The 23,144-nt window shown below is 38.1% G+C and overlaps 1 protein-coding gene across 2 annotated transcripts in view; it reads left to right on the top strand.

Annotated features, from left to right (window-relative positions):
• The first annotated feature begins 1,441 nt into the window (after positions 1-1,441).
• Positions 1,442-23,144, top strand: part of WDR19 (WD repeat domain 19) — a 30,725-nt gene continuing 9,022 nt past the window's right edge. Inside the window, exons 1-24 of one of the 2 annotated variants that reach the window (XM_065737110.1) lie at positions 1,442-1,530; positions 1,758-1,823; positions 3,839-3,964; positions 4,238-4,353; positions 4,608-4,723; positions 5,959-6,039; positions 7,847-7,959; positions 9,148-9,321; positions 10,268-10,338; positions 11,159-11,331; positions 11,417-11,531; positions 11,789-11,895; positions 12,241-12,363; positions 13,666-13,815; positions 14,353-14,500; positions 15,076-15,280; positions 15,827-15,986; positions 16,549-16,659; positions 17,809-17,918; positions 18,949-19,006; positions 19,932-20,072; positions 20,181-20,263; positions 21,728-21,811; positions 22,668-22,814. In XM_065737110.1, coding sequence (XP_065593182.1) covers positions 3,852-3,964; positions 4,238-4,353; positions 4,608-4,723; positions 5,959-6,039; positions 7,847-7,959; positions 9,148-9,321; positions 10,268-10,338; positions 11,159-11,331; positions 11,417-11,531; positions 11,789-11,895; positions 12,241-12,363; positions 13,666-13,815; positions 14,353-14,500; positions 15,076-15,280; positions 15,827-15,986; positions 16,549-16,659; positions 17,809-17,918; positions 18,949-19,006; positions 19,932-20,072; positions 20,181-20,263; positions 21,728-21,811; positions 22,668-22,814 — 2,699 coding nt within the window. In that variant the 5' untranslated portion in view covers positions 1,442-1,530; positions 1,758-1,823; positions 3,839-3,851. Of the gene's footprint in view, positions 1,531-1,757; positions 1,824-3,838; positions 3,965-4,237; positions 4,354-4,607; positions 4,724-5,958; positions 6,040-7,846; positions 7,960-9,147; positions 9,322-10,267; positions 10,339-11,158; positions 11,332-11,416; positions 11,532-11,788; positions 11,896-12,240; positions 12,364-13,665; positions 13,816-14,352; positions 14,501-15,075; positions 15,281-15,826; positions 15,987-16,548; positions 16,660-17,808; positions 17,919-18,948; positions 19,007-19,925; positions 20,073-20,180; positions 20,264-21,727; positions 21,812-22,667; positions 22,815-23,144 lie in introns of both variants that reach the window. The other variant, XM_065737109.1, reaches the window with a different exon arrangement.

The raw sequence follows: 23,144 nt of genomic DNA, 5'->3' as shown, positions 1-23,144 counted from the left end.
TCCGCAGCTTTAATTAAGAAACGTTATTCTTATTGCGCCTCTTCTTGTGCGCGCTTTACGGGCATTCCGCATTCCTCACTACGCTGCCGAAGGAATCCCCGCTTTCCCATTGGCTCGTGAGCGCGGCCCCGCCTGCCACTCCTGATTGGCTGCGGCCTTCTCGTTTCCGCGGTGACACGGACGCCGTGGGTGGGGAATTCGGGCTTTCCCCTCAGCTGGGGCTGAGTGTCGCGCATGCGGGTGGGGCTCTGCGCGGGGATCGGTGGGCGCGATGAAGGTGAGTCCGCCCGGCCGCCGTACGCGGGGGAGGTGTGTGCCGGTGGGGTCTCGGCCTGGGGGGCGGCGGCGGGGACGACCCCGGGCGGCCGAGCGCCCAAGTTCGTATTCCGCGCCGCCTCGGCCGCCGCGGTGCGGTGCGTGAGGCCTGTGAGGGGAGCGCCGGGCCGAGGAGCCGGTACGGCGGTAGCGTCCCAAGGCGGCCCCGCTGGGCTCGTGTCCGCCCGCGGCGGAGGGGGAAAATGCAAACCAAATAAGTTAACCCGGGCGTCCAGGAGACCCCAGGCGTGGTGTCTGCAGTGGTGTAGAGGAGAAAAGGGTGAATCTGTTGGGGTGTCGCCCCAACACGCCCGAGTTCCAGAGCGAGCTGTGCAGGTGGCGGGGAATAACACAAAGCTGGTAAGTTTTGTGCTGACAAACAAAAAGCTTTTACAGAACAGTGGTTTTCCGGCCCTAATTTTAAGACCCGGCAGTGCAGCTTTAAAAGAATAGATAGCGAGCTCTGGTTGTCCCCTGTGGCTGAAGATGCTATTTGGTCCCACACTTTTCCATAAAATTCAGAGAATTAAACATCTTTGGATATGAAGGGAGGAGTCTGACGCGGTCATGCAAGAGAATCACAGACTAACAGAATTGTAGGGGTTGGAAGGGGCCTCAAGAGATCATCGAGTCCAGCCCCCCTGCTGAAGCAGGCTCCCTACACCAGGTCACACAGGTAGGCATCCAGGCGGGTATTGAATATCTCCAGAGAAGGAGACTCCACAGCCCCCCTGTGCAGCTGTGCCAGTGCTCTGTCACCCTCACCGTAAGGAAGTTCTTGTGCACATCTGTGTGGAACCTCCTGTGCTGCAGTTTCTGGCTGTTTCCCCTTGTTCTGTCTTCACACACTGCTGAAAAAGAAAGAGTGGTACTGCTGCGAAGAGTCGCAATGGTTCTCAATGCAAACATCCAGCATCAGAAACTTCAATTCCTCCAGCTCAAGCCAAAAGATTATTCTCTTGCATTTTGATACTTTGATACATTAGAGTCATCTGGAAGATGGTGGTGGTCTTTTTCATGGGGGAAGCTCCTATATTGTTTTAAACTTGTGATGGTAAGATGTGTAATTTACCCTTTTTTTTGTTTGTTTGTTTGTTTTTGTTTTTCTTCTTTTTGGTTACAGCAAGTATTCAGTCTATTAGAAAAAGCTTGGTCTGGTTCCTCAGTGCAGTTTGCTTGGCAGAAAACTTTGGGGCATTTCCTTGCTGTATCAGGGTAAGATTGCAAATATTTACTGCATTTCTCTATAGTAATCATTGGAAGTAGGGTAAAAAAAATAATAATTGTTAAATACCAAAGCAGAACATCTGTTTTCTCATTTACAAATACACGATATTTCTGAGGCATGTTACTGCACTTATAAAACCACAATGTAGGAAAAGTTTTTATTTGTAACTTGCAGTTGAAGAAAGGGAATCATTCTATGTCTTGCTCTTTTTCAGAGGTGATCACACTGTGAAAATTTTTGATCGTCATGGTCAGAAGAAAAATGAAATTACTTTACCAGGGTAGGTACTAAGATGAGTTTAAATTGTTTTGTCTTTTTTTTTTTTTCCTAAAGTTCTTATGGAGTCTGACAACTTCATAGGAACAGATGCTGTCACTGGTGATGATACCTGGAAAAGAAAACAAATTGATGGGCATGTATGGAATGTGAAGCAGTAAAATCTGAGCTTATACTAAGCTATCAAGGATAGCTGGAGAAATATGTCCTCTTATCTGAAGCATTATTTGTTATTAGTAATAATAAGTTCAGTATAATTAATTAAAAATGTTAGAAGATGCCTATTATGATAATAAGAAAGAATGTAATACAGTCACGTACAGAACATCCATGTTAAACACTTTATGACTACAGTTGTGCTGATGCCTGTTCTCTAGTGATTTGTACAGTAGTCTTAGTGAGGAATGTTATGCTGTGTTTTGGTGTCCTTTTGCTTGTATCACTGGCATAATGTGTATGTTGGCATTTTTGCTTCAGATTGGACATGTGCTTCTGAAGTGAATCTCCCTATTTTTCCTGCTTAATATGCTTTCATTCAATCTAGAGATCTATGTTTAGAATTTTGGTTTTTGGTTTGGTAATACCCAGTGCCCAGCTCATTCAGCTCATTCTGCGCTGCATTGAACAGCAATTACAATAAAAGCTTATTCTGCCCAGCAAAGTGGCAAAAAAGAAGAAAGCTGTTGTTTATGTGGAATGAAAACTGTGAGAAGAGGTCCTGCACACTGTGTTGAAGGAGGCTACCTTTGTGATGGACAGAAATGGTGCTTTTCATGGCAAGGCAAAGAGAAAACAAATGGATGTGTATTAACATATTCTGAAGTCTGTTATTCAATGTAATTAGCATTCACTGATAGCAGTTTGAGTAGTGCTGACTTTATCAGGCACATCATCAAATCTTCTGCCTAAGCCTGAGTGTCCTTTTGAATGACTCTCATCTTTCTGCTGTGATTGAAGGTTTCTCTAATCACTATCACTGAAGTAAAATTTTGTTCCTATGATTCACAGTTTAATCAGAAACAAGGACACTTATCTGGAGGGTTTCCCACTCCAACAACTTTCAGTTCCTTATTTGTTGGTGAACTGTTGAAGTATTCTAGACCTCACCTTAACTAAGAACGTAGTTCAGAATATCACATGCTTTCTGCTCTATGTCATAAGGGTTGTCTTAAAGGTTGTCTAGAGTTCTCTTTGTTTAATACTTACTAATTTATTTTCCTGTTTGTTTCTTTTCATCCTTTTTTTTCTTCCTGTTCTTGGGGTTCTGGTTGGCTCTTAAGTGTTCATACATGCATTTTTGGAATAGACAGTATTTTTTTTTTTACTAGACTAAACCCAGGAAGGTTTTAAAAAAAGAAGAGAAGAACTTGACTTTTGAGGCTTTCTGAGTTAGTTTATAGCAGTGTACGTTTCAGCAGGACGCTTCTAAAGTTGCTTGCATTAGAAGTTTTAATTTGAATGGCAAGGAAGACTTTCAAAGAAATATCTTTTCAAGTTGTGACTATGTATTGGAAAGGAAAGAGTGATGTCAGATGGCACTGATACTTAGTCTGCAGTATATGTTACTTACATGTGTGTTTTAATGAGTATTGTTTCAGTTCACTGTAACTCTTGGGTAAAACTGTTTTGATCATTCTGAGAAGGATTTGTTTGAGGATTTTTCTGCTTCTGCAAGGCTTTGTTATCCAAAATCATTACACTTACTGAAGAAGGAGAAAAAAAAATCCCAACAGTGAGTAGTCTCTAGGAAAACAGAACCTTGCAGGAGGTTTTTGCTGTATTTTGAAAATCTAAGTGGCAATATTTCAAGTGCTTCAGCCTGTACCATTTTTATGAGATTTGAGTATGGGGTATGGCTGCTATAAAAACACACTTTCCAAATAAGTCTGCAGCCTGTCATGGGTTTGCTTGGTAGGGAAAGGGAAGGGTAGATACTTCAGCTGGAGAATTACAGCTGTTTCTGTATACTTTTAAACATAGTTTAATGTAATTACCAAAACTCTACATTGTTTTCTTCAGTAACTGTGTTGCTATGGACTGGGATAAGGATGGAGATACCTTAGCAATAATCACAGACAAATGCAGTGCCATTTTTCTCTGGGACGCCAACACAAGCAAAACAAGCCAACTAGACAGTGGCATGAGGTAAGAAAGTGCTTTTGTTACTTTATTGGAAGTGTTGATGAAGACCTGGAGCATTGTGAGCTGCTGCTGCAGCTTATTCCACCATTGCCTCATGCAACTTATTATTTTGTGCATGCTTAGGTATTTCTGATACTTGAGACTATTTCCTTGCTTTAGAAGTTCTGCCTTCGTGTGTATGGGTTCGAAAACTTCAAAAGAAGTGCGCAAAATGTTTTTGTGTGTGAGGACACAAAAGGAATCTACTACAGAAAGTAATGATTTTCTTTATTTTAGGGATTCATTGTCTTTCTTATTGTGGTCTCGAGTAGGAGCTTTACTCGCTGTTGGAACAACGAAGGGAAACTTACTTATATACAACCGTCAGACGTCTCGCAAGATTCCTGTTCTTGGTATGCATTGTTTTGAACTTAACCTTGCTCTTTGGAATGGTGGATTTTTGTTAATCTGCTTACTTTCCTTTTTTTGTTGTTCCATATGCAAATATGCAAATCAAAAATGTGCTTATGGTCAACTTTCACCATCTATTTTGTTGTAGCTACTGGAATATTTTCATGGTTCAGTGTGTTAGCTTCTTAAGATGCCTGTGGACAAAAAAGGGCAGAAATTTAATTTAAAAAAATGGATTTTTTTGTTTCTGTTTCAGGTAAGCACACTAAGCGGATTACTTGTGGTTGTTGGAGCACTGAAAACCTTCTGGCTCTCGGTGGTGAAGACAAAATGATTACTATAAGCAATCAGGAAGGGGATACTATAAGACAGGTAGTATTTGTAACTCCTATTTGATTTTAAGATGTACACTGATACGCCTGGTTCTTGAGAGAGCTAGAGGGCTCCAGTGTAAAGGGTGCTGATGCTTTTTCAGTACCTCTGCTTTCAAGGACAAGGAGGCTTTGGGAAAACTGATAACAGGAGGGCAAATCTTTATATTGGAACCTCTGCATTATTCAGCATAATATATGGTATCAGGATCTCAGTAGCTCTGCTTCTCTTATCTGTTATCCTGGCCTGTATTTTTCACAAGAGAGTCCTAGGAGTACAAACAAACCTGGCTTTCTCAGTAGGAGCACAGGACTGCTCTCACACAACTTGTAAAGTCTTCTGTGTTGGTTTTGTTTTAGACATGTTAAATAAGGATCTTGCCTCTGTTGTTCAATGATTTCTTCCAGGCTGGACCTCTCACATCATTGAGAGGCTAATTTTGGAGTTTCCTGTATGTGTATTCGGATTCTCTAATCAAGCATTCCATTTGCTTGCATAGATCAATCCTTTCAAGCAATGATAGTTGCTGCACAGTATGCAAAAGAATATAATTCTCTTTCTAAATTTAACAAATGATGTTTCACTCAGGATTTTCAAAGGTCTTTCATAGCTCACTTCATGTGCTTACAACTTTACATCTGAACACCTATGTGGATGAAGAGGAGAAATAATAAAAGTTCTTAGGATGTGTTGGTACTTTAGACTAGCTAGCTTCAATAGGTGAAGTGGTGTAATTGAGACAGCAAAGACCTAGGCAAGGTTTGCTGATAAGGTTTGCTAACCTCATCTTGACTACAAAAGCATCTACTTTGCTGTTGCTGCACGGAGCAGATCAGATGTTTCCGTATTGTTATACATTGTAAATATTGCACGTATTCTTTGAGTATTCTTCTCTGATTTTGCACTGCAGTAACCTTGTTTCTGTTTTATCAGTTAGTACTGCCTGTAAAACACTGTTGTGCAAATCTTCCTACTTATTTGGATCTTTCCCTCTCTAGATTTTTATTTCTAACTTTTTAAGATACTTTTCAATATATAATTCATGATAACATGTCTTTATGATTCAAATTAATTTCATGGCTTTTTTAAACTTTTTTCATTTTTGTTACACAACGCTAGAGCAATTCTATCTATCCTTAATGCTTAAATATACAGGGTAGGAATAATGCAAATATTTACCATTATTATTTGCTGCATTGAGTACTGATTTTTCAACCTGACCTTCTTTCTTGCAGACCTCAGTGAGCTCAGATCCCAGTGATATGCAGTTCTCAGTTATGAAAACAGATGAAAGAATATCAACCAGGGAAAGCACAGTAAGAACTCGATACAAAATCCTGCAAAAAAGTGTTGATTTGATGTTCAGGGTTTCTGCTAGCAGCCAATGTTGGCCAGGAAGTAATTTTTCTTTTTCCTTGACTCAGAACTTCACCTTTATTTCCCAACCCTACCCTTCCCTTCTCCTCTCCCCCCAGAATGCCTTTACTTTAAAGCTTTACCCCTTTGCTCAACAAGGATGTGTCCATGAAAAGGCAGTGGTGAGCAGTAAGACAAATAGGGCAGTTTTGCGGTAGTTTTAAACACAATAGATGGAGATAAGTGCCGTACTTAAAGAAACACACAGTATAACTATACAGCAGTATATGTGATGTGGTACATGGGAAACAGTGACAAAGTCTAAACTGCAGAGGTGGTTTTCAGCAGTCAGTTTCAGAAAAAGGTGAACACTCACTGGGCTTTTATCTTGTGCAAAGCTCATCATCAGTGAGACTAGACAGCTGTCTGTTAAACTTCTGGCGTGAGTGTGACGCTCTCTCTCTAAGTGGCTACACTTCCACTGCCTTCACAGTCTTGCTTGAGGGAATCAAGTTCCATTTGGTCTGTCCATGGTGAAGTACAGAAAAATGGGGTAATGATGAGTGTAGCAGCACGTATTACTAAATGATCAGTAACGAAGTACCAAAACAAGACAGAGAAATCATGGATAACAAAGTGACACTCTGCTTACAATTGGTCCAAATCTGTACACTTAAATATAGACGGCATAATTAAATCTCTCAGTCAGATATAATCCATGCAGTATAGGATTTCTCTTGTATTGTATTGACAAGGACTTGGAGGAGTGTTAGCAAAATTAGTGTGCTAACATACATCACAATATAAAATAATCCTTGTAATTTCTTAGAAGAGTTTAAAAAATCGTATTTCTTAAATATTTCTTAATTAAGTTGCAATAGAATTATAAGCAAATTACCTTAAGTGGCAGAAATAAAATTTTAAATATGGGGTTAATTTAAGGAATTACAGATCAGAATTTAAGTTTGTACTTCTGAATCAATGGATTTTTAGGTCATTTTTTTTTCTCAATTAGAAAATACCTCCTATTTCAAAGTACAGCTTTGTATTTTAACCTTCCAGCTCTTTACAAAAATAGTCTTCTTTTCAGACAAGGAGAACTGGTAACATAAAATTAACTTGTAAACAACTGTTCAAAATATCTTTGTTAAACAGTAAGGTGGAACAATCTGTCCTTGCTGTTTCTAAGATTAGTGTTTTACTCTTGTCTGACAGTTGCATGCTCTGGTAGCAAAAGTGATATTAAGAAAAAGTTCACTTGACCTCTTTGATTCTGAACTCCAGCAGTGATCTAGGTTTCATCAAATGAAACGTACTTACCTAGACTGATGTAAAGATGTGTGTTTAATAGAAGCTGAACAGACTTTCTTTACTTGAGATAGCAGTGTTCTGATAGTCTTCCCTTCAGCTTTCCAGATAGAAGTTCTGTGGATCAAAAAACATTATAGTACAAGTAAGAGTAGTCCAACAGGATCCCTGTGACCTCTTGCCTTTTCATCCAAAGAAATGGGGCTCACCTAATGCTTCTGCTGGGACAAGTGCTGAATTTGAGATGAGTGTTCTACTGGGCTTGCATTGTGAACTGCTGGCTCACAAGGGGAATAGTGTGAAAATCTCCCCTATTAATAAGGATTTGGGATTCATATTTATAGCATTTGTAAGGGTTACTCTAAGTGCCAAATCTTGTCTTTTATTGAGGGTGCTGAGCTTCATTTTAATGTGTCTCTGTTGCTCCTGAGTTAATTTTTTCTTTTCATTCATTGGCAGGTAAGCGTAGTGGTTGGCAAGAAGACTCTCTTTCTTTTTAATTTGAATGATCCTGATAACCCAATTGATCTGAAATTTCAGCAGCCTTACGGCAGTATTGTAACCTACAGATGGTAAGCAGAGCTTCCTTAATGCAGTGTTCTCATATTAGCAAGCAGAAGATTTCCTCAGCATTTCTGATAAATGCTGAAAATGAAAGCATGTATCCCCTGCTCACATGGAACTTTTCTTGAATGTATGAGTCTACATTTTCTAATTCTTAACAGTTCAATGGCTGTGAAAGCAGGATTGCCAAAATGTAATTGCCATTGGTATGTTCCATTTTAGAGTGGTAATACTCTTGCTGTCCTGGCAACAGATAAAACTGGGGGCTTCATAGTTTTGGATGAGTAACTAATGAAAGAGCTATGATGGAGTTGCATCTTTCACCTATTTTGTTTGTTTATAAAGTTAGGTAAAGTTCTTGTAGCTCCCCTGCAAGGTAATATTCCTTTGAAGAAATGCCAAGCTAGAAGCATCAACTCTGTACCCAAAAGTAGCTGTATGGTTTCTTTATTTTTGAATCATGATGCAGTGTCTGTTCAGTCAATGTGTTGTTAACATTTAATGTTTACTCTTAAACTCTGTAGCTGTGTGCTTCTTTGTTTTGGGGTACACACCTTACAAGGTGTGCCTTGATTGTTTGCTTACAATTAAATTAAAATTACAATATCTTTTTCCCCAAGTAGGCTGATCATACATTTGTTTGAATTAACCTTGGCAAGCTGCAACTATTTCTGTTTTAATCTGCATATTTGTACTTGACACCATGAATATTGAACTATCTATTCACAAATGCACACTCTGGCTTTACTACTGTGTTTGTAGTGGTGTGCCTTAAGGGCAGAATGGCTCCCATTATTTTTTTTTAGCATAGCTTTGAAGAGATGGAGTCAGAAATAACCTTGAAATTCTGGCATGCTTGTAGTAATGAAGTTTGTTCTAGCATTACTGCCATGTATGCTGCTTGCTGAAAGTGAAGAGGCACAGAAGAATGTAGGAGAGAGAACAAAGAGGACTTGTGATTGATTGCTGAGCACCCTTGTGTAACAAATTTGTATGTGTTCTTTAGGAATCTTTGATTGTTTTTCCCTTAATCTGTATTATACTTTATTGTTCTACATTGTATGTACAATTCCCATAACTTCATTATTTTTCCCATTGGAGAGAGACAAAAATAGATTACCCCTGAAAGTAGCCTGAAAGAAAACACATTTTGCGTAGTACATAAATAAATCTCATTTGCTAATGTCTTTTATCAGGTACGGTGATGGCTACATTATGATTGGTTTCTCACGAGGGTGTTTTGTAGTCATCTCTACACACATTCGTGAGATAGGTCAAGAAATCTTCCAAGCTCATAATCATAAAGATAATCTAAGTGGCATTGCTATATCACAGTCATTAAACAAAGCTGCATCGTGTGGTGATAATTGGTAAGTGATCATTTTTATACATAAGGAATAGACTTCATCTCATGTAATTTTAGCTGTTTGCTGTTTAGCTGTTAGAGCTAGTCTTCAAGGCTCCCAAAGAAGTCAGTGAAGAAAAGATGAGAAGAATTACTCTCTTTGCTTAATGTTAGAAGAAACTAATCTTGACCCATATCTCTGCACTTGTACTTAACTTTATTCTCTTTAATTGTGTTTTTAGGGTTTTTTGTTTAAGTAATTAAAATTCAATACTGATTTTTGATACCTTCTTTTTCTAATCTGTTACTCATCTACTGAAAAGTCAAAATTCCTTTACTGTAATTGATTGGACATAGATGCTTAGCAACATTACTATTCATTTAAATCTGTACTGAACTCAGTGATATTCTGATAACTTCTTCTACCACTTGATCTTAACTGTTATCTAGAGAAAAATACAAATGTGCAAGCAATTAAGGAGAAAGTAATTTGAGACTGGAGTTCTTCCAAAATATGTTGTTTATATGATGGAATATGCCCTATAGCTCCTCTTCCACTGCTTCTTGTTCCTGTAATAACCTGAATTCTTCTGTGTGGAAGAAGCTGAGTGACAGCAGGAGTCTGTTCTGTCTGTCCTCAGTTCTTCGTGTGTGTATGACCTTGGCAGGCTGTTGATTTAAGGCACTGGCACATTGAGAGTTGTATGCCTTTGAGAAAAGCATGATATGACTTCATATCAATTATTGTACAAGAAGTATTATTTTTTAAGAGATACTTTCACACATACTAGGTACCTTGAAAGCACGTGAAAGCTGTCAGTCTCTTCACTCCTGTGTGTGTGCATTGCTCTTTAGGAAATTCAGGGTGTTTTGCATTCATTTCGCTCACATTATGTTCCATTAGTCCATTAGTTTCTTCCAGTTTATGATGACTGAGAATTAGTGCAAAAGACTGTTTATTTTTGTTTTAGCATTAAAATCCATGATCTGTCAGACCTGAGAAAGATGTACGCCATAATAAACTTGGATGATGAAAACAAAGGTATGTTAGTAATTTCCTTGAGGATGGATTTCTTTTATAAATAAAAAATAGAATAGGTAAAAAATAGAACTTTGGTTGTGACTCTGTTTACATGTATGCCTTAATAAAAAGTATTGTTGAGAAGGTATGTAAATGTAGAATTTATCATGAAGTCTTTATTTCCCAACTAGTGTGCTTTAGGTGATGCTCAGCAAAAAAAGGACCATGCAGTTATTTCTTAAAAGTTTGGTTGTATCTGTTTGAAGTGTAGGGAAGTACAGCTCTAAGAATGTTTGATCAATTAGAGTTTGTTAAGTTTTTGGTTTGTGGGGTGTGTGTGGTTGTTTTTTAATCTGTAATATAGTATATTCAGATAAGATAATACACAACCGTTTTCTGCTTCTTCCTGGTTTTTTTTGGGTGGGTGAATTTCTTAATGTTTTTTTCTGTATCTCATGCACTACGTGGTGATACTTGATCTGTTCTCATCCTGTATGCAAGTTTTTGGTTTTTTTCAGTGGCTTCCAGAGCATTCTTATGAGTCTAGTGTTCTTACATAGTGAGTTACCACTATTACATTGTGTTACGGTTTCTGTAAGCATTTCAGAGATTAAGTTTTCACTCCTAGGAAGATGCTTAGTTAGTACATGATGGATTTGGTCTGACTGTTTCAATTTAACCTTGGGAGATTATTTTAACTGTTTTGGTTTGAATACATTAGTACTTATATTCCTAGGTATGAATTCTACTATTGTTACATTTTAAAGTGAAATTATTGCTTCTTGGTTTCATTTCAGTTGCCAAATAAATGATCTTTTGCCATGACTTGTAAATGTTTCAGGTGTTGATCAGCTGGCTTGGACAGATGATGGACAGCTGTTGGCAGTATCTACACGAAGAGCATCCCTCCATGTTTTCTTGACAAAGCTTCCAGTCCTTGGAGATGCTTGCAATACACAGATTGCGTACCTCACTTCTCTTCTTGAAGTTACTATAGCCAATCATGTGGAGAGAGTATGATAATTTTTCCTTTTAAACTTCAGTTAGATAGAAGGAAAGTGAGAATAATAGGTGGAAACTGATATTGTTTATGTTACAGGAACTACCAGTTACTGTCGCCGTTGAAGTGGAGCCCAGTTTCATTGCTATTGGTGTTTATCATTTGGCTGTAGGAATGAACAATCGGGCTTGGTTTTATTTGCTTGGAGAGAACAGTAAGCATTAATTTCATTCTCTTATTTTAAGCTGCCACATCATTGCTTGTCCTTTTTTAATGAATGTGGTTGTGAATTAGCAGTGCTGCACATTCTGCACTGTACAATAACAAAATGAAGTGCCCTTAGGCAATTAGGACCAAATAATGATTTTCACAAACTGAAGTAGTTATGACAAGACATTGTAATCAAATGAAATAAAACTTCAAGTTCCAAATATTGGTAACAAAATGTTGAATGTTTCTCTCTTTTTATAGATGTAAAAAAGCTTAAAGATGCGGAGTATCTGGGTACAGTAGCAAGCATGCATCTTAATTCTGATTATGCTGCTGCTCTCTTTGAGGGTAAAGTCCAGTTGCATATGGTAAGTGCTCTGTCAGCTTGGATTTCTGAAATAATAGATTTAAGCTGACCAAGATCAAGAAATTTTTGAAATGAGATAAAATGGAGTAATCTTCTGTTAATGGAGGTAGAAATAAAGTTCTTTATTTTTTATGCTGGCTAATATAAAATACAGAACTGAATTTCTGGATGCTTTAGAAATAAAAAATACTCTAGGACAAGCAAGAAAAGGTCTTTTCTTGTAAATTGTTTCTTGTGACGGGAGGAGTTATTTTCATCTAATTTCTGGACAGTTTGATATAGGCAAAACTTTGATATTGCATTCCTAACAGTGTAGTCCTTAAGTTCATTTTATTCTTATGTTTAGATAGAAAGTGAAGGTTTGGATGCTCAGGAAGAAAGAGAAACTCGACTCTTCCCAGCAGATGATGATAAGTACCGAATTTTGTGCCATGCTTTAACTGGTGACTTCCTCATATATGGTACAGACGTGAGTATTATCTCTGTTTTTAAGGACATTTTAAAATTGAGTATGCTTCTGTTCAAATAATTTGAATTATTATCATTTTTAGCAAAAAAAAATGATGCTTCTGAAATTCACTTTGGATTATTTTCTATTCAAAAGCAGTCAAAGTTGCATCCAACGTTCCCTTACTCTTGCACTTACATGAGATGTTTTGGCAGAAACGTTGTTTTGCTAGTGCTTGGTGCAGAACACTGCTTTTTAGGAGTGGAATTTAATTGTGTTTTAGTAGCGAAGTGATTGTCGATCAAAGTATCTTCTGGGTATAGGAAAAAAGCGTAGGGCTTATCTTGAAAATAGGTTGATGTAAGTGGTGATGTGACAGATGTGGACCAAAAGATAACGAGGTAAGCAAGTGGTGCATTGTAAACGTAGGTCTGAGCTTCTGTTGAACCGATTGTCAGATGATAGGGATTTTTGGTTTTTTAAGTGTTTCAGTAAGAGAAGAGGTTAGGAGGGCATCGAACAATAATGTGAATATGCTGATGGACTTCTCAGGAAATTTTCCTCTGTGTGAGGTGTAGCTTTTTTGGTTTTAGTATTTTCTGCCACAGGAAATACAGGGCACGTTTGACATTGTTTTGTGCTCTTTATGTCACAGGGTGAGGTACTGACCTTTCAGAGGAAAGACAGCGCTGCTTTCTCTGGCATTATCAGTGGTTAAACAACTTGAATGATTTTGGAGCAGTTGAGGGCTTTCCTATTTCCTCGGTTCCCTTTTTACAAAGTTAAAACTAGTACTGGTAAATATTTTAAATGCTAAATTCAGAACTGATCGATTTGGTGCGAACAAGTTTTGCAACTGACTGATAAAGCTGTCTTTTACTTCTAGCGTTCTTGTTTGTGCAACTCTAGTTGAGAAATAGTGTTTATCACCAGTAAGTTTGATTGCTTTTTCCCCTGTATTAGGTAAACCTGTACTTAAGAATTTGTGATTCTTCCTGGGAAGCAAATTATTCAGCATTGGTTGAAGTGACAGATATTCATCTTTTCATTGGGAAAGGCAGGAAGTGAGGTCGTGAGGCCCTCCTGTCTGTTTGGTTTTTGTCCCTCCCCCAGAAAGCCTCAGGTTTTTCTATCCTGCCCTATAACGTCCCTCAATGAGGAAAGAAGTCAAAGGAAAGCTGGAAATGTTTTTTTTTCACGTTTTTTTTCTTCACATGCTCAGATCTCTGAGATAGGACAAAAAAAAATCAAATTGATTATCTACTTGCCAGTTATTTGTGTTCATATTAGCTTTTTTTGTGTCTTTATTTTTTTTTTCATTAGACTGGAGTTATTCATTATTTCTACATTGAAGACTGGCAGTATGTGAATGAGTATCGTCATCCTGTCAGTGTGAGAAAAATTTTTCCAGATCCCAATGGAACCAGACTGGCTTTCATAGATGAAAAAAGTGATGGCTTTGTCTATTGTCCGGTAAGTTACTGTGGGATACCCGTGCCATTATATCTATAAGGTAAGTCTCCAGCTATCATGTACAATGTGTTTTATAGAGAATGGTAAAAGTTTGTCACTCAACACATATGCTAGAAGAAGCAATTGCCAAAAGGGGTTGAATGGTAATGGAAACAGTAGTATTGTAATGAAGTAAAATGTGTGTGCTAGATCAGGGCAATTTAATTACATTAAATGCCTGTCAGTAGTTTTCAGAGATTATGCATAAGTGAATTCCAATACTGATATTTTATCTGATTCACAACTACTACCTTTCAGTTTTTCTGCCTATCCCAATGCTCTTCTTCTAAGGAAAATAAATATGCTTTTCTCCATTTGCTTCCTTTCTGAATTAACCAGTTATGCCAGAGTCACTGCTCATAAGAAAACCTTCTGTAATAAGCATTTCATATTTCTGTACCATTTCTGTTCCTCTGTTTTTAATCATTTTCTGAGCAAGAATTTAGCTTCTCTGATTAGTCTTGCTTCCTTGTAATTGTACTTCTGCATTCTTTTTAGGTGAATGATAGAGTATATGAGATTCCAGATTTCTCACCGACCATTAAAGGAATCCTATGGGAAAACTGGCCGATGGATAAAGGTGTTTTTGTTGCTTATGATGATGATAAAGCTTATACTTATGTCTTTCACAAAGATGCCATTCAAGGTACTGTAAATGCTTTAGAAATCTTATTAACTACTTCAGTTATTAAAGCAAAACATGTTCTGTTTTCATTTGAGTTAAGTATTTTCATAACTGCATATGAAAATGAACAGAACAGAGGTTTGGAATTGTAACTTACTAATAAAAATTGGATGTAGTATAGGTTTCTGGCAAGAGGCATGTTGGTTTTAACCCTTCAAGCTTCTTGCTCCTATACTCTTTTGTATAATAATTACACATTATACTTCAATTGTATTTTGAATGTTCAGGAGAAACTCTTGGGATCAAATGACAAAACTTCTATTCACTTACAGTATTAAGCAAAATTGTAACCATAGCTATTTCTATGAGTGGCAAATGACAAGAAATCAATCTACCAACATTTGCAAAATGACTTTTTTCATTTAGAATTGTAACTGTTTTTACTGTTTCTCTGAAAAACACACTCTTTTACTCTTGATTGTGACTACCAGAGAGTTTGAGTTAACAGCCAGCACATCTACGCTTACAGGCTACCACATTTTTTACCAAGTAGGGTTTTTTTAATGATGTCTTTTCTTCCCAATCTTTGAATCTAGGTTCGAAGATTATCTTGGCAGGCGGTACAGAAGTCCCCTTTTCCCAAAAACCTTTGCTGCTGTATAATGGAGAATTAACTTGTCAGACTCAGAGTGGGAAAGCAAACAATGTCTATCTCAGCACTCACAGTTTCCTTGGAGATTTGAAAGATTTTGGACCTAATGAGCTGGCACAAATGCTTACTCAAACGCTAATGTTGAAAAGGTACACCTGTGTTTTAATTACATTGTGTAATTTTTTTCTTCTGTGCTTATAGCTCTATGTAGCATGCTCTGGTTGTCTAAAAATGTCATGCAGAATACTGATGAATTAGATTCATCAAGCCATATAGGTAACTGTGCAAACCCAAGTAAAAGACACAGTGCTGCTGTCTGTTTTTCCACTGTCAAGTAAAAGTAATTTTTTCAAGAGCGATTTGAGGTCCTATGACAGTGGCTTTTCCAAAACGGGCTAAAGAGATTCTTCTTGCCTCACTCTTTTTCTACTGCAGTGAAGCAAAGCCTAATCAGTATAATGGAAAAACTGCCTGCATAGGGAAAGCAGGTGATTTCATGAAAAATAATGGTAAAAATAGCAGAAACAGAACTGTAAGTTATGCATTATACTACCTTGTTCGTGGTGGTCATCTATCTCTCTACAGCTTAGGAGAGATTTTTTGAGTTTTCCCTGTCCTCTTATTAGGAAAAAAAGGGTAGAGAAGGAATTTTAAGTACAAGTAGTATTGGTTTAAAATTACTTTTGCCTCTGTAGATTTTCAGAAGCGTGGGGGATATGCGTACTTTTGAATGACCAGAATAGTTGGAATGAGCTGGGCAAAGCTTGCTTACATCATATGGAAGTGGAATTTGCAATACGTGTTTATCGGACATGTGGTAATGCTGCAATGGTGATGTCACTAGAAGAAATAAAGGTAAAACATGAAGTCTCTTTTAAACGGGGAATGCTGTAGTTTAATTCTTCTTAAGACTTGCAAATTTCTTTTTTTATTATTTATTTTTTTATTTTTTAAAAATAGGTCGTTTATTTTCAAGAGAGTTAGTTATAGAGGAGAAAGCTTTCAAACCACAGAACTCTTGCTTGGTTTCCTCTTCACACAATTGCAGCACTCTACTGGAATGCAGAATTCTTTCCTACATTTTCTTGAAAGAAGTAGAATATATTCAATTGGCAGACAGGTGCTCTATCCTTTGTTATTTGTAAGATAGTGCTCAAGGCCACTAATACATATTTTTTTAAGCAGGTTGTATTTATACATCCGAAAGTGTACATAAAATAATAACTTAAGAATGTGCAAAATGTTGACTTTAGGCAGTGTTAGTGGCTTTGAGGTACAGTAAGAAAGTGAGGGCTTTTCTGGTTTGTAGAATCTGTTATGTGTTGTCAAATGTGGGGATGTATTGTTTTATTGTATATACCAGAGTATGTTACCTATAACTTTTTGATGTTGTTGCACCTCCTGTGTCCTTTTACAGGGAATAGAAGACCACAACCTTTTAGCAGGACACCTTGCCATGTTTACTGGTAATTTTAATCTGGCTCAGGATTTATACTTGGCATCCTCTCGTCCTATTTCCGCACTTGAGGTATTCAAAACGTGTAAATATTTTGTATGCAATTTTCTTTATCTTATTGTTGGAATATTTTACCTGCTGGTAACTCTGCCTGCTTTAGTTTTGTTTTCTATATTGTGTGACTTGCAGACATTCTCTTAAGATGAATGTAGCCCTCTCAAATTGCCTGCATCCTCCTAGAACATTAGCTTTATAATTGCATTTAGAATCCTAGTATCACCAAGGCTGAAAAAGAGCTACCGGATCATCCAGTCCAACCGTCTGCCTATCACCAACAGTTCTCACTAAACCATGTCTTTCAACACAACGTCTAAATATTCCTTGAACACCCCCAGGGCCGGTGACTGCACCACTTCCCTGGGCAGCCCATTACAGCACCTGACCACTCTTTTTGAAAAGCAGTATTTCCTATCGTCCAGCCTGAATCTCCCCTGGCACGACTTGAGGCCATTCCCTCTTGTATCACTAGATACATGAGAGAAGAGGCCAACACCCAGCTCACTGCAATCTCCCTTCAGGCAGTTATAGAGGGCAGTAAGTTCTCCCCTAAGCATCCTCCAGACTCAATAATCCCAGCTCCCTCAGCCGCTCCTCGTAAGATTTGTGCTCCGTACCCCTCACCAGCTTTGCTGCCCTTCTCTGAACACGCTCCAGGGCCTCAATTTCTTCCTAGCAGAGAGGGGCCCAAAACTGAACACAGTACTTGAGGTGTGGCCTCACCAGTGCTGAGTACAGGGGGATACTTACTTCCCTGTTCCTGCAGTCAACACTATCGCTGACACAAGCCAGGATGCCATTGTCCTTCTTGGCCACCCGGGCACACTGCTGGCTCATGTTCAGAAGAGCATTGACTGATGCCCTGAGATTCATTTATTCTGCACGGTCTTCCAGCCACTGCCCCAAGCCCATAGCATTGCCTGGGGTTGTTGTGGCCAAAGTGCAGGGCCCAGCACTTGGTCTTGTTGAACCTCATCCCATTGGCTTCAGCCCAGTGATGCAGCCTATCTGTCCAACTCCCTCTGTACTTGCTACCTCCAGGCAGAACAACGCTTTCAGCCAGCTTGGTGTCATCTGCGACTAATTTAGACTAATATAAAGTTCATATTACAATTCAGAAATTGATCTCTTCTGTCAGAAAATGGTGCTCTTTTTTGTTAACAGATGCGAAAAGACTTGCAGCACTGGGACAGTGCACTGCAGCTGGCCAAGTGTTTGGCTCCAGACCAAATCCCGTTCATATCAAGGGAATATGCACTGCAACTTGAATTTGTGTAAGTTCTCCTGTAAAGCTGTAGTATAAGAACATTAACTGCATGTTCTTGTTAACATGAGCACTGGTTTCTGATGCTCCATCTGAGATAGCTAAGCTGCATTGCTGAGTCATCAGTTTTTGCAGCTGTAGACCCAGAAGATTAGTTTTGTATGAATGCTTCATGCTAGAGGCATAAATTAGCAAAGAATAGTGACTTTTCATTAATTACAGTACGTCTGTGTTCTTTTTGAATGGTAGTTCCACTATGTTATGTGATCCACTAAGTAAGTACTTTGTTGCATGTGAGTGTTTGGAAAATGGAGAAAATTCCCAGCATTTAAGGCTTCTGCGTTAAACAGAGCCTTTTGCCTGTCTTTCCTTCATCACTCAAGAGCCTTCACATTCTTACATTTTAGATAGATAGAAGAGTGTCCAATTCCAAGGCTGTCAGTCACCAAAAGAGAGAATTATTATCCATTTGCTGTGGTATTATGTCTGTGTGTGGCTCCGCAGATTAAACTCAATCAGTTTAACATCTAACCGGAGGGGAAAAGCTCTATATAGAATTCCAATTTCTGTAATACCCCCACAACTGTTGGAGGATGCTTGTTGGTCACAGTCAGCAGGGAACTGAGGCAACCGAAGCAAGGAGACCATCTGCAATTTTTGTTGTGAATGTACTTAAATAAATAAATAAATAAAGTAGATTGGTTTATTTTCCAGCAATATGTGTGGAAGTAGAGATGAAATTATTGAGTTATACTGCATACGTGGGTATTCTGTACCTGTCTACCAGGGAATTTGTCTCGGTGTAAAGGAATTGATAGACAGATTTGCCTTTTGATGAATAGCTTAATAAAGGAATAAAGGGAAACACCACAACATACTATGTAATTCCTTCTCTTGTATACTTCTCATCCTAATCTGCAGTTTTCATGTCTTAGGCAAAACAGATACGTGTGTAATCTGTCTGAAAGAACTGTCATGGTAGGAAGGTAACTGTCTCTTCCAATCTAAACTTGTTCTGTATAATTTCCAATTTTTTTCAGGGGCGATTATATTAACGCTCTGGCACATTATGAGAAGGGAATCACCGGGGACAGTAAGGTATTTCATTTCTAGTAATGATAGCATGTATGGTATCATACACTGCGCTTTCAAGTGTTTTGTTTCAGACTAATTTGAATTCCATTTTAGATTTCAGCTCTAAACCTACAGAAGTATTGCTTTGGTGATAGTGATCCTTTATGTGCCACTTTTATTTTTAATACACAGCATGATGCTTTCTCTGCTTGTAAAGCATTGCTGACATTGTTTTAGAATAGCAAAATGAGACTTAGTTTGAGCAGTTTCATAGTAGATGTGCAAATACTGTGGGTAATGTTGGTAGGATTTCATTGTTAAAGCAAAAGTCCTCATTATTTCTTTGATTATTCTTTGCTGAACTTTTTTCTGCGTAAGGACAGAGTAGGATTGCATTGCAAAACAGACAATTCAGTAGGTGCTCCATTATTCAGACATTATTTTCCTTAATATTTGCAAAATACCTATTTTGAAATTATAATAGGGGAATTTAATAAAGGAAATAGCAATGTTTTCTGGATTTGAGCCATCCAGCTTTATAAAGTGTCAGTGACTTTACCATCTTTAAAAAAAAAAAAAAAGTGAGCTTACAAGCATGATGTTTCCTTCTTTTTCTCTACTGTTGGCTTTGAAGGAAAGAATGGAGTAGTACTGAGCCATCTGTAGAAACATGTGCTCTGTATGCTTGGCCTGCACAGATCTTGTAAGTGAAATGTACAAATAAAAGACCACGAAGTTTGAGGGGAAAAAAAATAAGCTGAGTTCTTCTTAACTAGTAAACTAGTAACTTGCTAGCTGAAGCTGAGCAAGAATTTCTAGACAAAAATTGATTGCACCAAATCCGTGTAATGTTTTGTTAATTTGAATCAGTGTTTTGTTACTGTGGCTTTTATGAACTGCAATTTCCAGTCCGCAATGTTGTTTCTTTCCTTTTGGTTGCTAGTACCAGGAGCACGATGAAGCTTGCCTTGCTGGAGCAGCTCAGATGTCCATTCGAATGGGAGATATCCGTCAGGGTGTGAACCAAGCCATGAAGCATCCCAGTAGGTTGCTAAAAAGAGACTGTGGAGCTATTCTGGAGAGCATGAAGGTATTCAAACAAGTTAATAATGCCTGAGGTTGAATATGTGAATTCATGAAGGTACTTATTTGTAATCATAATTAACAAATGATATTACAGTGATTTTCAATATTACAGCAATTTTCAGAAGCTGCTCAGCTGTATGAGAAGGGACAATATTACGACAAGGCAGCGTCGGTATACATCCGGAGTAAGAACTGGTAAGTGCAGGTTGCAGGGAGGTGCTCTGCTTGTTGAAACAGAGGACCTGATGTGGTGCTCTTCGGAAAAGAACAGTCTGCTAAAGTCTTTGGGAATTTTGTTTCATTGGTTTTGTGGCTCCTTTCCCCGGGCATTCACCTCTTAGAAGCTTATGCTGGTGTAAATACAGCCTCTTACTGAAAGTGGGATAGGGTCTTCCTTTGTGTGGTTGGGTTTTTTTCTTTTTTTTTTCCTGGTTTTGTGTTGTGTTACCTGTAGTTTCAACTCTTTGCACATGTGGGTGTGCGTGCATCTGGATTTGGTCATTTAATTCATGTGGTTTCTCTGAAGTTTGCTAAATTTTGTTGGTGATCAAATAGTTAAGACTTTGAATATTCAGACCATTGGAAATTGTCCTCATTTGCTGGTTCAGATGGAGTCTATATCTATGAGCTGCCAAAACAGCTAACATTATGTGCAGTACATCTTTTTATAGTGGAAAGTGGAAGTTTACAGTGGAGAAGTACAATTTTATGGAGAGATTCTAAGTCTTAATTATTATCTAATTACATTTTATGCTATTTTAATAACAGGAACTGAATAAAGCAGAGATCAGAAAGATCCCCTCTCTTTCACGCAAGTGCTCTAAAAATTAGGCTGGAATATTATGCTCATTTACGATATAAAAATGTACCCCACTGTAGAACTGTATTAGCAGCATTGGGGTGGAAGAGGGGAACACTTCGTTAAATAAGAGTAGCTTATGTATAATGACAGACTTGATGTGGAAGTTGGGAGGGGTAAGTTTTGTTTCTTGGAGCAGGAGTAAGTTCAGGTCTCCTGAAGTCTTAGGGGAGTGCTCTGCCTTCTAGGCAGAGTGTAGGTTTAGGACCAGCCTCTCTTTGGCCTCACACGTGCTCTGCTCTGTTGGATGTTGTCATTCAGAGGATCTGCTTCTAATTGCCTGGAGTCCTCTGCACGAGACAGTACAACTGAGCCAACACTGGTTTCCTTTCTACTCTTGCTCAGTCTGTCAGGTCCAGTTATAATACTGTGCAGCTTCTGTAGGTTCATAGGTACATTAGGTTGGAAAGGACCTACAAGATCATCTAGTCCAACCATCCTCCTAACACCATCCCTACCCACTAAACCACTAAATCAAATCCCTGAATTTTGTAGATGAACTGGAGAATCATTTTTTAAAGGAGACAAAAAATGGCACTTCTAATGCTCAATGAATCTCAAATGAAAAAGAGAAGACTGTGCTCTTTAAGCCTGTGTGCTTGTGAAGCAGTTACTTCTCATTCTATTTCCAACTATAAGGCACAGCTCTTTGAAAGTATTAAAGTGCCTTCAAAGCTAAATACACTGTGTTCAAATACTTTCCTTTTTTTTTTTAACCTCCTTTTCAGTATTGATATGAAACATGCCTGTTCTACTAGAGAAAATTTGAAACCTGAAATATTTCTTACATGTCTTTCTAGGGCAAAGGTTGGTGAACTTCTTCCTCACGTTTCGTCTCCAAAGATTCACCTACAGTATGCAAAGGCCAAAGAAGCAGATGGCAGGTGTGTTTGCACATTTATCTGCACTCACAAAATATGTTGTTATTTATGACATGTTCTATTTCTATAAAATACACTAAAAGACAGACTTCAAATTTTGCATAAAACATGCTTATGAAAAGGGATTCTGAAATATGTAAGCATAAATATTTTAAACATAGTCTGAGGAGCTACCACTGGTATCAAAGACATAGTTTTAGTGATTCTTTCCCATCTAAATGTTGATGTCATTTTAACAAAAAATGCTGAAGGTTTTAAGGAGCTGCAGCAATGCAACGTTCCACTTTTTGGAGTATTGAAGGTCAGCTTGTTTCTGACAACTCCTTTCATAAAGCTGTGATTTTTAAGGCCCTTCAAAATTGAAATAATCATGGCAGAAATTTTTTTGACCTGGAAGCAAATTACTGTTATATCTTAATAACTGCTCTTGGAAGGCATTGAAGGAAGCGAAATTGTTGGCTGTTTTGGTCCTTTATCATTTCAGCCAATAATCACAAAATTTTAATTCTAAAATTTAGTTCACAGCTGGTGAGGAAATACACTTCAGAATAATGATGGCTTATAAGGTGAGATAGTCAGGGCTAAATTCTGGGATTGATGAAACTAGAAAATGCTATTTGTGTTAATTGTATAGTGAGAGAATGAGAAATTGAACTCATTTACAGGACAGAAAGTGAAGTCTCATTTTTGAAATTGTGCAACTAGTTATGAGCAGTTTGGATGGTGCCTATTCTCTGCAAACTGAGAAGCTGTCACAGAATAACCTCTCAGAAGTAAAATGCCGTGTGTTTCTTTCATACCATACGGAAAAGAGTCATTTGGAAATAAGAAGAACTGTTGTGGAGTTGTTATTTTTCAGGTACAAGGAAGCTGTGGTAGCTTATGAGAACGCAAAGCAGTGGGACAGTGTAATCCGACTGTGTTTGGATCACCTTAATAATCCCGAAAGGGCCGTTAGTATTGTGAGAGAAACCCAATCTCTCGATGGAGCAAAGATGGTGGCCAGGTAATATACGTATAGATTAAAAAGTTAATCGCTTTGAGAGCTGTTAACTGTTTCTTCTGTGTTGTTGCCAGAGCATGAAATTGTGCTCAGTGCAGTAAATAGGAAGAAATCCTATAAGCTTGTAGAGTATATATTTCCTTGAACACATACTTAATACATCCCATAACTTAGCTCAATCTTGCATTAGCTTTCTATTCTACTTCAGTAATGTATCACTCTTAAATTGTGATTGCGTTGTCTAAGTTAGTGATTTTCTAGATGCAGCTATGCAGACCACAGTAGAATCTATTGTTGTACACAATTTTCATATTCTTTCAGGAAGAATGTTCT

This window comes from Cyrtonyx montezumae, unplaced genomic scaffold (assembly GCF_038088225.1).
Source record: "Cyrtonyx montezumae isolate F1298 unplaced genomic scaffold, pur_monq_1.0 scaffold_2, whole genome shotgun sequence".
Taxonomy (NCBI): Eukaryota; Metazoa; Chordata; class Aves; order Galliformes; family Odontophoridae; genus Cyrtonyx; species Cyrtonyx montezumae.
Note: the sequence above shows the minus strand (reverse complement) of the source record. Positions and strands in the feature narration are given on the sequence as shown.